Genomic DNA, 14,189 nt, shown 5'->3' with positions numbered 1-14,189 from the left:
GCTGTAAAGCTGCCAGAAGAATAGTTACTAATTTTTTAATACTGAAATGAAGAGTGTATTGAGTTCGATTGTGCTGGCGCTATCTCCTGTTCACCGCTTTGGATTGGCGATGTGGATGCTGTAATAGATAAATGGGAGGCAAGCGCACTGGAGGCCAGGAGCGGTAGTTTAAAATTGCTTTGACCGGTTAGAGAAGTGACCTCCAGGAACGTGATGAAATTAAACTGGGGCAACTACGAACTCCTTCGCCGAGGCGTAAATAATTTTGTACCGAAATTGTATAGGAGAGCAAGCGCCTAGACGACAGCTCCGCAGAGAAAGGTCTGCATTACGCAGAACAGGGGAAGAGACAACAGGTCTCCGAGCCCTAGAACTCATTCAAAAAAAAAAAAAAAAAAAAAAAAAAAAATGGCGGTTCCCCTTCCGGGACCGAGCACCGCCTCCTCGTGAGGCGCCGGAAGCGGCGGCTCCGCTGACGCCAGTTCCGCTCGCAGCTCGTGGGTTTGTAGCGGAGGAGGCGGTTGGCGGTACCGGCGGCGGCGGCGGCGGCAGCAGCATGGTGAGCGGCGCGGCGCGGACGGCGCGTCCCTTCCCCCTCGCTCTGTGCGGCGGCGGTTGCGGCCCTCGCGTGGGGGGGAGGTGGCGACGGCGGCGCGTTGTGCGTGGAAGGTTCTAGAGCGCGCGCGAGGAGGGTCCGTTAGGGCGCGGCCGGGCCTGCGGTGGTGTGTGTGGGGGGGGAAACCCTGCGCGGTTCCCGGCCCCGCCGTCGGCGCCCACACGGCTTTTCCCCGCTCTGGGAGCGGCCGGGCCCGTCCGTGGCACGGCGGGAGGCGGGAGGGAGGCCGCGGCTTCCCTCAGATCAGTTCCCAGCGGCCGCGGGGAGGCGGCGCCTGCCAACCCCCCCCCGCCTGAGGGGCGGCTCGCCGGTGGTCCCGGTGGTCCCGGTGCTCGGCGGCGTCTCCTGCCGCTCCCTTGGGATTTTTCCTCTCTGAGACGTGGTGGGATGAATGGGCTTCGTGAAACTGGTAGAGAAATGGCGTGTTGAGCACGCAGCGAAGTGAAAAGTCACGGAACGCTCCGAAGAGGGTTGATTCATTTGTTCTTTTTATACTAATTCATTTAAGTTCTGGAGTTCCTTAAAAGTATTATTTCTGTGTGTATATATATATATTGTATTATAATGGCATGTATTCTGATACATATATACATATCTGATATATAAATATCTGATATCTCTATATATGGTACATCTATAACTAATATAATGAATTTGCATGGAAAAAAAAAAAAGATGACAGTTCAGCGCAAACACTAAAATATTAAAGCCCCAGTGCACTCGGTAAGTACATTTTTTTAGGTTCTGCTGGTGGTACCTATCTTGCAGTTGTCTGTCTCTGATGGTTAGCCATGCAGAACAGCAACACATTGCCATGAAGTAAGGGACTGGTAATGACCTGTCAGGCGCAGAGATTGTATCGGAGAATCGGGTATGCAGCCTGTAGGAGTAGAGTGCAATCAATTCTGTAATTTCTTCATGTGATAAAGGGATTGCAAGATAAATTCACCTTGAGTCCTTCTTAAAAAAATCTATCTTGAATATATTTTTTATCAAAACCAAATGGAGTATACAAATTAATCGTTTTAGTAATAAAAAAACTCCTAAGCTTGTGTCAGGGATTTGCTTTTAAAATGTGTTGCTTTATTAAAGCTAAAGGGATATTCTTGTGTTAACTCTGGTTCAGGCATCCATTTCCCTTGCTCCTGTGAACATTTTCAAGGCAGGTGCAGATGAAGAAAAGGCAGAAACGGCTCGGTTGGTAAGTTTAATTCTCAAAGAAACTGTAATATTTGGGGTAATTAAACTTTGTCTTTTCTACTGTTGAAAGTACTTTCAGTTATTTTGATGTGGAACTTGGTCTGTCTCACTGTTTTTTTCTTGTTGCATGTCTGTGAACAGAAGGTAGAAGGAGCATTGTTAATACTAACGCTTAGAGAAACTGCTCATAAGTGTTCAGAAACTAAGTACCTTAGCTCAGAAGATTGATGTTCATTGGAAGGCATTTCTTTTGGCTGTGAGACAGGCTTTTGTGGCTTTCGTGAGAATTAAGTATACTTGATCTGATTACCAAAATGTAGCAGTTGAGAAACTTGGACCCAGACTGTTGAAAGGAGTGTGGCTATGGAAAGATTGGGTTAAGTTATCCCCTTGGAAGTTAGGAGCTAGTATCTGCCTCTTGTATTAAAGTGCAAATAAATCCTCTTCTAAGGTGTATTTGCTTTCATTTCAGTCATCCTTTGTTGGTGCCATTGCTATTGGTGATCTGGTCAAGAGCACTCTGGGGCCTAAAGGCATGGTAAGGCAGCTGCAAGTTCTTAGTGGTCGTATATGTTAATTTAGTTTTAACAGTTACAGTATGTTTTAAACATTTTAAATCTTGTATCTTGCAGGACAAAATTCTTTTGAGTACTGGAAGAGATAGCACGGTAACAGTTACCAATGATGGTGCAACCATCCTGAAAGCTATTGGAGTTGACAACCCAGCTGCCAAGGTCTTGGTTGGTGAGTTGTTAACAGCCTATCATTTTTATTTGTTGTTAGAACAGTAGTCTTCAAATAGTGTGAAAAAGTGAAGGGAGAAGGAACAGAATTCCTGAAGTAAGGAGGCCAGTGTGTTGCAAGAGTTGTGGAACTCTGCAAAAGTAAAACTCAAGTATATGCTGCTCTTGCCAAACTGTTCTGGTATCTCCTCTTTTTCCTTCAACTCTCGTTTGCCCCAAGAGTCAAAAGGGACAAAATTCAGATATGTGCCCTCTCTTTTTTTTTTTTTTTTTTTTTTATCCTGGGAAAATTTGGAACAGAAGTCTACTGGGGTACAGAGGTTCTCTCTGGTTCTTCCTGATTTAAATCTTTTTATCACTTAGTGTTGTACTCTGGACAGAGTTTTACCTCTGTGATCAGCTGCCTTAGTGTGAGCAGTGATTCAGCTCTAGTGACAAGCAGGACCCTGAACAATTTGATGTCAAGATTCATGATGATTTTGTTTGCTGGGACCTTGTTTATCAACAGTTCATGGGGCATACTTGGTTATTATATTCTGTGGTCCTGTGTGTATAGCTTAGAGCTTCTATCTGGCCCTGCTTCCTTCTGATGACTGTTTTTAGGAATGAGGAGAGAGTAGCTCTTGACCATCGCCAGACTGGAACTGGTGTGTAGGCTGCAAATGAAGTGCAGGAATTTGGACGGTGATGAATTTGATTTGCATCTCAGGCTTTTCTGTGACTTAGAATGACCTCTTTAAACTATAGAGGAGTAAAACTCTTTTTTTTCTTCTCCAAACTGATGTAAGATAATAATATTTGTATGTAGAGCTGGTACTGGTGAGCATGGTGTTTTGAATCAAAACATTAATGCAGTGGCTTCTTTCTTTAGATATGTCAAAGGTTCAAGATGATGAAGTTGGTGATGGAACTACGTCTGTCACAGTGTTGGCAGCTGAATTACTGAGGGTGATGTATTACAGTTTTTCAGATGTGTTTTTATTTGGCAATGTACTCCTGTGATACCAATAAGGGATGTGTTACTTGATGTTTATGAAGAGGGCTCCCAAACCATAGGGATACCTTGCTCTGTTACTGTTGAAATTCATAGGGAAAAAAAACACCCTTAGATACCGCATCATCAGTTTTTACTTTAAGCTATATTCCTCATTTTTTAATTTATAAATTCCCTAGTATTTTAATTATGTACATTTTAGAAAATTATTTTCACTTATTACATTATGCAAGTGAAACAGCCATTTATCACCCTGTCACAGATCACTTTGTGGATGTTGCACTGGGCAGCATGCAGCACTGCTTGGTTGTGAGGTTCAGTCCTCTGAAATTCTTTTCGTAACATTAATGAGGAAAAAAACCAAGACATGTTAAATTCTGTTCTTGTGTGCACAAGACCTGAATTCATGCTGTTCCCTTAAAATCTACGTACAGAGTTTACATTGCCAAACTTTAAATCTGAAATGACTGTGAAGGAGTCTTCAGAAGTGAGGAACTCTTGTTAGCAGAGCTGTGCCAGTAAATCTAATCATCTCAGATCCAGGAACTGTGATCAAGAACATCTGAGAAATGATCCATCAGCTTGCCAAGTTCCTCGCAAAACGGGAGGTTGGAGGGTTATATTTTTTTTTTTTTCCAACCACACTTTAAATTGCAGCTGTAAGTGAACAGGAGACATCTCAAACATGAAGTGAAAGACTGCTATTTTGAATTACATGTCTGATTGCTATTCATATTAAGTAGTAGGAATTTTTTTTTTTTAATTAAAATTTCTTGACCATATTCCAAGGACAAATCATATTTGCTTAGATTGGCAAAAAAACCCTGCCAGTAGGATGACTTTCATTTCATTGTTATAGCTCTCTGGCTTTTACTGCTGTTCAGAATTTTCTGATTACTTGGAATTGTCTTTCCTAGTTAGTGTAAATATACCTCTGAGAAAAAACTAATCATTAATTTCATTTAAATAGGAGGCAGAATTACTGATCTCAAAGAAGATTCATCCTCAGACCATCATTGCAGGCTGGAGAGCAGCCACAAAAGCTTCAAGAGAGGCACTTTTGAAAGCAGCTGTGGATCATGGGTTAGTAATGTACATTTGCAGTAACACTTTATAAACCAGTCAAGTTTAAAACATCAGTGAGAATTATATACCATTGGGAAATTCTTTGATCTCTTTTAAGTAGTGTAAAGGCTGATTTTATGAATTTTAACAGTTAAGAAAAGAAAGACTGCTTTTTGTTTAGATGAAACACAGAAGCTTTATGAAGTTATTTAAAATAACTTATGATGTGCAGAAACAAAATATGAGCAATAATTTGCTCCCTAGAACAAAAATCTGACCTGTTACTTCAGTTTTCATACCCTGATTTTAAATATGACTATTTTCTTTAGGCACCACTTTGAGAGCACAGGCCTTCTAAAGCTGATTGCAAATGTTCTTCTAATTGAGCTTGTATTTCAAAAGGAAGGTTGTATTCAGGGACACTGGAGGGATCCTGTGTAGCATCCCTCAAAATGGAATATGCTACACATAGAACCGGGCTAGAAGAAGCGCGGAGAGACTCGCAGCGAGAGGTTAACGATAGTTAAGGCTTTCAGACTTTCCACTTCAACTGTACTGACTTTTATTTTAGTGATGATGAAGTGAAGTTCCGTGAAGACCTGATGAACATTGCTGGAACGACTCTTTCATCAAAATTACTTACTCATCATAAAGATCACTTTGTCAAACTAGCTGTCGAAGCTGTTCTTCGGTTGAAAGGTTCTGGTAATTTGGAGGCTATCCACATCATTAAGAAACTTGGTGGAAGTTTGGCTGATTCCTACTTAGATGAAGGTGAGTTGTTGTATGTTGGCTGTAAGCGTGCTTGAGAAATGAAGCTGTTAAAAGTTACACATCTGTACAAATTTGTTCTAGGAAACATTGCTGTGTTATTAAATTGAATAATAAACACGAGGAGTCTTTGTAAATGGATTGTTTTCCTTTTTCAGTATGAAGTCTTACAAGACCTTTTTGTTACTGCAGGCTTTTTACTCGACAAGAAGATTGGTGTAAATCAGCCAAAAAGAATTGAAAATGCAAAGATTCTTATTGCAAATACTGGTATGGATACAGACAAGATTAAGGTATGTGACAGAACTACTGTTGTGAAATGATGTTTTTGTAAATGGAATTCCTTTTTAGATTGAAGTCTTTGTTTTCTTTGATTTAGATTTTTGGCTCCCGCGTTAGAGTGGACTCTACAGCAAAGGTAGCAGAAATAGAACAGGCAGAAAAAGAAAAAATGAAGGAGAAGGTAGAGCGTATTCTTAAGCATGGAATAAACTGCTTTATTAACAGGTATGTATTGTCAGGGAAAAGCAGTAGAGTTTAAAATGCAGTTCGAAAGATGTTAATACTGTGAGTGTGAAGAACATTATTTATGCCTGTATCTGTAAAATGAGATGATCCTCCCTAAAGCTTAATTTAGTCACTTCAGTGAGGTCATTGTTTTTTTCTGTGCTTCTTGTGCACCATGTCTCCCTCCCACCTGTTCTCTTATTTTAAAGGCGAAGAAGTGATGTTACTTAATCAGGGATCCATGTTTCAGTCTGGTTCAAGCAATGTCACTGTGGTTTTATGCTAACAGATTTACTTAGTTACGAATAGCAGCAGCATTGTCCATGTCCATATGCCCCCTTTTGGGGGGAAAATGTTGCTGAAAGAGTCTGAGCTGCTGAATGCATCTAGTTCAGATTGAACCAGCTATGTTTTTTCCTGCCTTAAAATGCTGGTGCTGGAGTATTGCTCCAGATTCAGGAGTGTTTGAAAGGCCTCTGTGCTCCTTCTCATGAGCCTTTTATACACATCTTTGAAAGTATGAAAAATAAGCATTTTCATTTAAGAGATGTCACAATCCAAGTTACTTATTTTTGTTAGCAGCACGCTTCTCTCCTGAACTGACACAGTGCAAAAAAAGCATTCAGTTTTTTAATGATGAAAAATGCTTCTGCCTTTCAGTAATTCTCATTTGAGTGAAACTGCCATACATATGAGCAGCTTGACACCTGGTGGTTCAGCACATGACATGGTCTGCTAGGAAGCTGATAAGCTGCTACTACACTGAAGGATAGGAGTTGTTGCAGTAACACTGTTTTCCACAGTAGCAAATATTTACTGTCTCAGGACATAGTGCATCTTATAACTTGCCTTCAAAGTTTGTTAAACGTGTAAAAACCACTGACAGGCTGACGAATCTCATAGGCCCTCTGTCTAGGTCATGTTTCACATACCTTCTAGTGTAGGTAAAATGAGTGTTCTGTTTGGCGGACATGGTGCAGATACAGAGTCCTAGACTCGGGAGTCCTGTTGGCAAATTGATGGAGGAATCCTTTGAAGTATGCAGAAAAATAATTCTTAACTCCATCGCTGCTATCCAGTCTGCTTGTAACTCGGGTAGCTGCCCTACAGAAGCTCAGGTGGTAGGCAGTCACTGCAGCCAGGCTAGTGGTATTCCAGTTAGGTTGACTTTTTCAGACTTACTCCCTGATAAAATTGAGTTCTGCTTACAGGCATACTGTAGATCCACTTCACATCCAATACTGTAAATGTTAGCCAGTTAAATACAGCTGAGGAGGTGCTCAGCAAAGGTCAAGGCCATATGGATCCAGAGTAGGAAGAACCTTCTTTGCACATACCCAGCAGCACCAGTTGTCTCTTTGAAGATAGATTGGAAACATCTTTTTTGACCGAGATGGCATCTCCCAGCTCTTCCTGAATCTCTACAACACTGAATCTGTCACTGGAAGGGAAAAATAAACTGGCATAGCACTCCTGAATGGCCACTGACCATTCAGCTTTAGATGACTGCTTTGTTCTAGTGCGAGTGGGATACATATTAATAAGGGAGCACAAATAGAAGACTACAGAAAGTAGTATGTATATGTTACAAGACTGGCCAGCTATTGTTCCCATAGAGTTGTCTACTGTTCGGATTTTGTATTGGTGAAGGAACTAAAGATGTTATTTCACATGTTGCTCTAGCATGCTCTACTAGAATAGGTGGTTAAGTGCCCAGCAGGCACTTTGGGTCAAAGGACTTGGAATGTAAAGCAATTTTTATTTTTGTTTTTAGCTTTGTATGTTATTCCCGTCACTGCATTTGCTTCTCTGTGGTGTAACATTCTGTATGTGACAAGTGCCTCACATGCTGGCTGCTTCTGTAGCTTTCAGAAATCTTGTTGCATGTCCATGCTATTGAGAATTGGATGTCCTTTGTTGACTCTGGTATTTTATAAGGTTTGCTCTGTGTGTAATGGGAAGATGTGCCTGTGTTTTAATTGTAGACAGTTGATCTACAACTACCCTGAGCAGCTCTTTGGAGCTGCTGGCGTCATGGCTATTGAACACGCAGACTTTGCTGGTGTCGAACGTCTGGCTCTTGTTACAGGTATGCAGAGTACCTTGTCATATGAAACTGGGGGAGTCACGTTATATAATCTTCAGTAATTGTTAATGCTTGATTACCTAGTTTGTACTTTTTACTATTATGCACATCTGTGAATGTGAAAAGTACCCCAAATAAGCTTTGTTTTAGAGTACTTAAATACAAACGTATATGGAAGATGCAATAAAATTGGCCATTGCAAACTTTGAAATTACTTTGTTGATTTATCAACTGCTATATAACTGTCAGTATTTTTTCAGAAGCCAGTAACTCAGTTTGTCTTCAGTATTTTACACTTCACATGTAAAATGTCTGTTCTGATTCTGAATCCTTTCAGCATAATGATTTAAATATACTTTTTCTTCTCTAGCAGCTGTAAATAAAGGATCATAATGCTAATGGTAGAATATAATTTAGCCAGTTAGTGCCAGTTAGTAATTTTCTTTCATATTTTAAAAATATTTTCAGTTAATTAAGCTGATAAACTTTTGAAAAGTTTATTTTCTAGGGAAACGATGAAACTTAGTAATAGAAAGAGTAAGATGATGAATCCACAAGTTAATACCATCTTGTTATAAATGGCTATTGTTTGATTGTAATAACAGAAAAGACTGAAGAGTCAGCCTTTGTTAAAAATGTGGACCTGTGTCATAAATCTGGGGTGGACCTCAAATAACATGAATGACCTGGATATTTTTAGTAGTGGTCAGTGAAATGTGACTCTAATGAACTAACTAATAACTAATGATTAACTCATGATAATGAAACGTCTGGAATGCCAGAGATGATTCACATTGCTGAAGTTAGAGATAGTTAACTGGCACATCATAAAAAGTTGATTATGAAAGTGATCAGGAGAATGGAGAATTGGCTTTGCAGGGAGAAGGGAAAAGCTACTGACTTGTTTAGCTTAGCAAAACTAAAGTAGCAGTTGTGTATAACTGTCTGGGCACACTGACACAGGCAAACACTTGATTGAGAGGAACATTGGTTTTGTTCTGGAACAAATTCAAAGCAGACTTCGTAAGCAGAGCAAGTGGACCATATCAGACCACATTGGATCGAATAGTATAGCTGAAAAAAAGACAAGCTTTTAGTCAGCACAAACTCTTTACTACAAATCTTGTCTTTCCTTGTACCACTACAACTACAGCAGTGCTGCAAGCTAATGTGGAATAATTGAGCATACATTGGGAGTAAATATGTGTAAATGGTTTTCTAATGGGAAGAACAAAGTACTAGAACCATACTCCATTCAGAGACATTTTGGTCTTTGTAATATCTGTTTTGTTTACGATGTGGGACTTTAGAAATACTGCACGATACTGCTGCTGTGACATGGCACGAGACTCACGACCCAGGAGAGTGGTGGCCAGTGGTTCTCAGCTGTTGTCAGGCAGGCAAAATGAATACTGGCACAAGCTCAAGTTTAGAAACATAACATACTTGATTTAGTATTTTATGAGTACTTTTTATCAGTAAATACTATTAAAACTTGAAATAGATTTACTTTATTATGCTGGTGAAGTATATTTAGGCTCTTATCCAGACAGAATTCAAAAGCATTACATCTATTGTAGTTCTTGTGATGTGAAAGAAAACATTGGTGTTTTAAGGACTTGTCAACATCAGTGAAAGGTTTCTGGTGCCATTGGAAAAATGTGGCTTATCAGTAGTGTTAATTTGAATTTATTTTGGAGCATTTATGAAGATGATTTTTTTTTAAGATTTTTTTTTTCCCCCTCCTTGGTTTGACCTTTCCTGAATGGGTGCTTTCATCACGAGTTCTTTGACTTCTGTGTGACCTTAAATTTGTAGGTGGTGAAATTGCATCAACCTTTGATCACCCTGAGCTAGTAAAACTAGGAAGCTGCAAGCTTATTGAAGAAGTCATGATTGGAGAAGATAAACTCATTCATTTCTCTGGAGTGGCAATGGGTGAGTGTTTTTCCACTAATGGCATGTGGTAGTTTGTTAACCCTCTGCTAATGCTGTTCAGTTACCAGAAGGGCACTGGAATGTTGTAAGGATTCTTGTAACCATTTTTATTAAAGACTTGGTCTTTGGTAAAAATCCTGCAAAGATGTATGTTCGTGGTTGAAAGTACCTATGTTTAATGTTAGATAAATGAACATAAACATTTGTAAGGATGGGAAGCAAAATGTCTGCTTTAGGAGATTAAATTGACAAGAAAAGTAGCAGCATGTCATAATTGAAGAATTTGAGAGCTTTTTCTAGTAAATGCTAATAGGGTAAGTTTCCCATGGGTTGTTTTGAGATAACACTGATTTTCTATTAAATTAAATAAGGTGGTGTGGACCAGTTCATTGATAAAAGCAATAGCATAGTGTACATCGCTTCATTCTACCTGTGGAATGCCATCATGCTTGCTTTTCCCCCCAAAAATGATCTGTGTAAAGCTTGACTGCAGTGATAGCAAAACCATTACAAATGCTTTGCTATAGCCTCTTTTTGTGTCTTTGGTTTATTTTTTAAATCTTTTGGCATTTGTGCTCTTTAGGTGAAGCTTGCACCATAGTTTTGCGTGGAGCAACACAGCAGATTCTAGATGAAGCAGAGAGGTCTTTGCATGATGCTCTCTGTGTTCTTGCCCAGACCGTGAAGGACACTAGAACTGTGTATGGTGGAGGTGAGTATTAGATTCTTATGCTTAGTACATGATACACATTTTGTATTGCTGTTCAAGTCAGATATAAAACATCTGTGTGTCTTCACTGGACAGGTTGTTCAGAGATGCTGATGGCTAACGCTGTTGCAGAACTTGCTATCAGAACACCTGGCAAGGAGTCTGTTGCAATGGAGTCCTTTGCTAAGGCTTTGCGAATGGTACGTTTTTGTTTAATCAGGTTGCTGGATTTCTAGTCATAAAGTTTCACTGTTTACTAACTTCTGTCATCAGATAGTTGCTTCTCTTTCAAAGTTTTGGTTTTCTAAAAGTAAAGTGAAATTTAGCAACACATTTTGGGTGAACAAAGGGGAGGAAAAAGATACTGCTTTCTGTCTTAGAAGAAAAGTATTTTGTTTTAATTCTGCATCTTACAGAATTCTGGATGTTCATATGCTAGCCCTCTTCCAATTAGTTCTTGCTCCTCTTACCTGCCAGTTTAAAGGTGCAGCAGAAATAGCACATAAAAATCTCCAGCTTATTCAGTTGACAACTGATGTAGAAAAGAGCAGCCTTTTTGTTCTGTTGATACTCTAGTGCTATTTGATTTTATTCATGCTCTAGTACTAGCTAGAAGTTTGTAGATTTGCATCAGAGATTGCATTTTACTAGGATATGAGTATCACAAGAAATGTTTATAAAATATTAGTGTGCTAACAGAATGTCAATTTGAGAAAAATTGCCTTCCTGTAATTTAAATTAGGGAATACGTTTCTTAGGAAATGAAAGACCATAGGAAAACATTTCTCCCGAGAAAATTAAATTAAAGAGCATGGTAAGAGTTGGCATTACCTCTTCATTCAGCACGTGCAGTTTGCACTGCTCTCACTTAAACAGCAAACAGAATGATCTGGTAGTTAATGCTTACCAGCAAGCTTATGTTTTTAAAATTAAACCATTTCTCCAGTTGTAATCTGAAATGATAGGGACATTTTTTTCTACATATTTTTTTCTACTATGTAAAATGAACTGACAAATCTGTTAACACACTTCTGTCAGCTACTGTCTTATAACAGGGTCTTGAAATCCTTAGAAAGGTAGTTTGATTTTTTTTTTTTCTTTCTTTCTTCCTATCTGCACTGTAACAGATCATCTGCCACGTTTTTGAAACTTCCTCTTCTTGAAACTGAATAGTAAACTAGCAATATCACAGTGTGTCTCATGTTTACTAGGGATCAATCCCTGCATTAATTAAAAACAACCTGTGTTTATCCCCTTAGATCCCAACAATAATAGCTGATAATGCTGGCTATGACAGTGCGGATTTGGTTGCTCAGCTCCGAGCTGCTCACAGTGAAGGGAGGACTACTTACGGACTTGGTGAGGGGCTTTGTATTGCTGCTTTTGCTGGATTGCTCTTCAGGAGGGCAATTAGACTTATTAAACTTGGTCACATCTGTTTGTCACTGGTATGTTCAGCTGGAAGAACTGAGTATGTTGATTTCTGTTTGCTTTGCAGAGAATGTAGGCATACAATGTTACATTCCTTTATCATGCTGCCAGACTTTTCACAATAGAGTAAAAAGTTTTGGTTTTGAAGGGGATGATCTCCAATTGTAAAAAATCATGCTCCTTATTTATATTGAGTCTAGTTATATGAAGCTTAAAAAGGAGGGTATTGGTTTGAAAACAAGAACGCAACACAACCGAAGACCTTCACGTACCCCACCCCCCAGCCCCTCACCCCCCACCCGAAAAAATCTTAAAAGCTGTGGAGAACTCAGAAGTTGATAAACCTAAGTAAGTAGTGCTGACAGTCCTGCTGGGATCTTGTTGCCTCTTCCCAGTGTGTAAAGTTTTCATCATTATTTTTTTGTATGTGATTGCAAGATACTAGGCTTAAATCAGGGGCCTTGAAGTGAAAGACTTATTAAATACTTCCCTTCCCTGCTCAAATGAACCATATTGATACTAAGCTACTATACTGTCAGCTTCTTGTCATTTGCTTACAAAAAAAAAAAACCACACACACACAAAAAAAAACAACAACCAAAAAAACAAAACCCCAACCAACGCCTTTACATGTCTCTTCTTCCAGATATGAAAGAGGGTATCATTGGAGACATGGCAGTCTTGGGAGTAACTGAAAGTTTCCAAGTCAAGAGACAAGTTTTGCTGAGTGCAGCGGAAGCAGCAGAAATGATTCTTCGTGTAGATGACATTATTAAAGCAGCACCAAGGTATGATCTGAGCATAGACAGTAGTCTGGAGTAACCTCCTTTCATGGAAGAGTAACGGTGCAGGGAGGTCTTGTTCTAAAAATATTTTATTTGAAATGAAGACCGACATCTGACATGCTAATGTTTATGTTACATGGGTTTTTTGCATTAGCAGTATGAACAGAGGAGAAGCATCAGTGCGCTTAAATTAGCATGCCTGAGTAATGCCTAATTAATTGGGGGTCAGTAGCTACTCATGTGCCATATATAGTACAAAAACATCTGCAAAAGCAACTGGCCAGAATCTAAGGGATCATGCTGCTTGTTTTTTTCCTTTGGCAAAAACAGCAGTGAAATGCCCAGCTGCTTCTGAAGTAGAATCTGCAGCTAAAACAAAACCCATGTTTGTGGAAAAAGTTTGGGAAGAAATGCCACCTGCAGGCAGGTGGTTGTGCCCACTACCAGGTAGTTTGCACTGTCTTGTGAATCTCAGGGTGTTCTTGTACCATGGTCAAAGGTGGTATGTTAGCTTTGAGATGATACTGCCTTTTGTGCTGTGAAATAAAGCTAGCACTGAACACAATATCAACTAAAAATGGAAAATAAGGATGGGTGGGGAGGCTGGTGGACATCAGTGTGGGGAGGAAAATTTTCTGATTTTTCTTTTTCTCCCTAGAAAACGCCTACCAGACCATCGCCCATGTTAGATTTTCTTCGGTACCTGAGGGTGTGTGGACCAGATCTCACCTAGTAATTTTTTTAATGATCTAGTTTTTGTGAGGTTATGGAACAGAAGCTTGAGACGAGCAGATCAGTGGTGTGAAATAACCGTCTTCAGTTGGGTTTAACTTATTTCAGTTTATAAGTGTGGGGAAGAAATCACTTTCAAGTAAAACAGGGGCTTTATACAACCGTGTTCCTTCTGTTCCTTTCCAGGTTCCACTTAAAATACGAAGAAATAAAAAAGTAAATGCAAATTCATCGAAGGTGTATTTGTCTGTGAACCAAGAAGGGCAGTGTCACTGGAAGAGCTGTGGTGCTCCCCCGCAGCCTGCGGTGGCCGGGCAGGCAAAGGGCCACCTCTCGGGTCTGTGTAGCTTGCTGGTTCAGGCTGACCTGGTGCATGTAGTGTGAGCAGATTGTTCCAGCCCTGGCTGCAGAGGTTTTGAGTTGAGATCCTAGAAAGAGTTGCTGAAGTGAAATGTTACCCTTTTCTGGTCGCTCTAAGTATTGCTTATTGTTTGATGGTGAAAGGAAGAGTTAAACTGAAGAGGAGCCTTAGTCAATGCCCAGAAGTAAAACTTAAGGGATTTTTCCAGCTTTTTACAGGACACGTTTTATGTAGGTAGGACTTGTGCTGAG

The 14,189-nt window shown here is 39.8% G+C and overlaps 1 protein-coding gene across 1 annotated transcript; it reads left to right on the top strand.

The window, feature by feature from the left end:
• Positions 1 to 414: 414 nt before the first annotated feature.
• Positions 415 to 13,808, top strand: CCT2 (chaperonin containing TCP1 subunit 2). The gene is made up of 16 exons (XM_042793096.1): positions 415 to 559; positions 1,743 to 1,817; positions 2,289 to 2,354; positions 2,449 to 2,560; positions 3,431 to 3,507; positions 4,524 to 4,636; positions 5,190 to 5,392; positions 5,582 to 5,682; positions 5,769 to 5,896; positions 7,882 to 7,985; positions 9,801 to 9,920; positions 10,504 to 10,632; positions 10,726 to 10,829; positions 11,889 to 11,988; positions 12,707 to 12,848; positions 13,504 to 13,808. The coding sequence occupies exons 1-16, from the start codon at positions 557 to 559 to the stop codon at positions 13,532 to 13,534; spliced, it is 1,608 nt and encodes a 535-aa protein (XP_042649030.1). The 5' UTR covers positions 415 to 556; the 3' UTR covers positions 13,535 to 13,808.
• The last annotated feature ends 381 nt before the right edge of the window (positions 13,809 to 14,189 follow it).

This window comes from Tyto alba, unplaced genomic scaffold (genome assembly GCF_018691265.1).
Source record: "Tyto alba isolate M040663 unplaced genomic scaffold, T.alba_DEE_v4.0 Super-Scaffold_2, whole genome shotgun sequence".
NCBI classification, from domain to species: domain Eukaryota; kingdom Metazoa; phylum Chordata; class Aves; order Strigiformes; family Tytonidae; genus Tyto; species Tyto alba.
This window is presented reverse-complemented; position numbering and strand designations above follow the sequence as displayed.

What these genes read in the sequence shown, in the direction of transcription:
- CCT2 (XM_042793096.1), top strand. An exon ending in AGCTGCCAAGGTCTTGGTTG is followed by an intron (nt 2,561 to 3,430) that starts GTGAGTTGTTAA and finishes TTCTTTCTTTAG; the next exon opens with ATATGTCAAAGGTTCAAGAT. An exon ending in TGATTCCTACTTAGATGAAG is followed by an intron (nt 5,393 to 5,581) that starts GTGAGTTGTTGT and finishes TTGTTACTGCAG; the next exon opens with GCTTTTTACTCGACAAGAAG.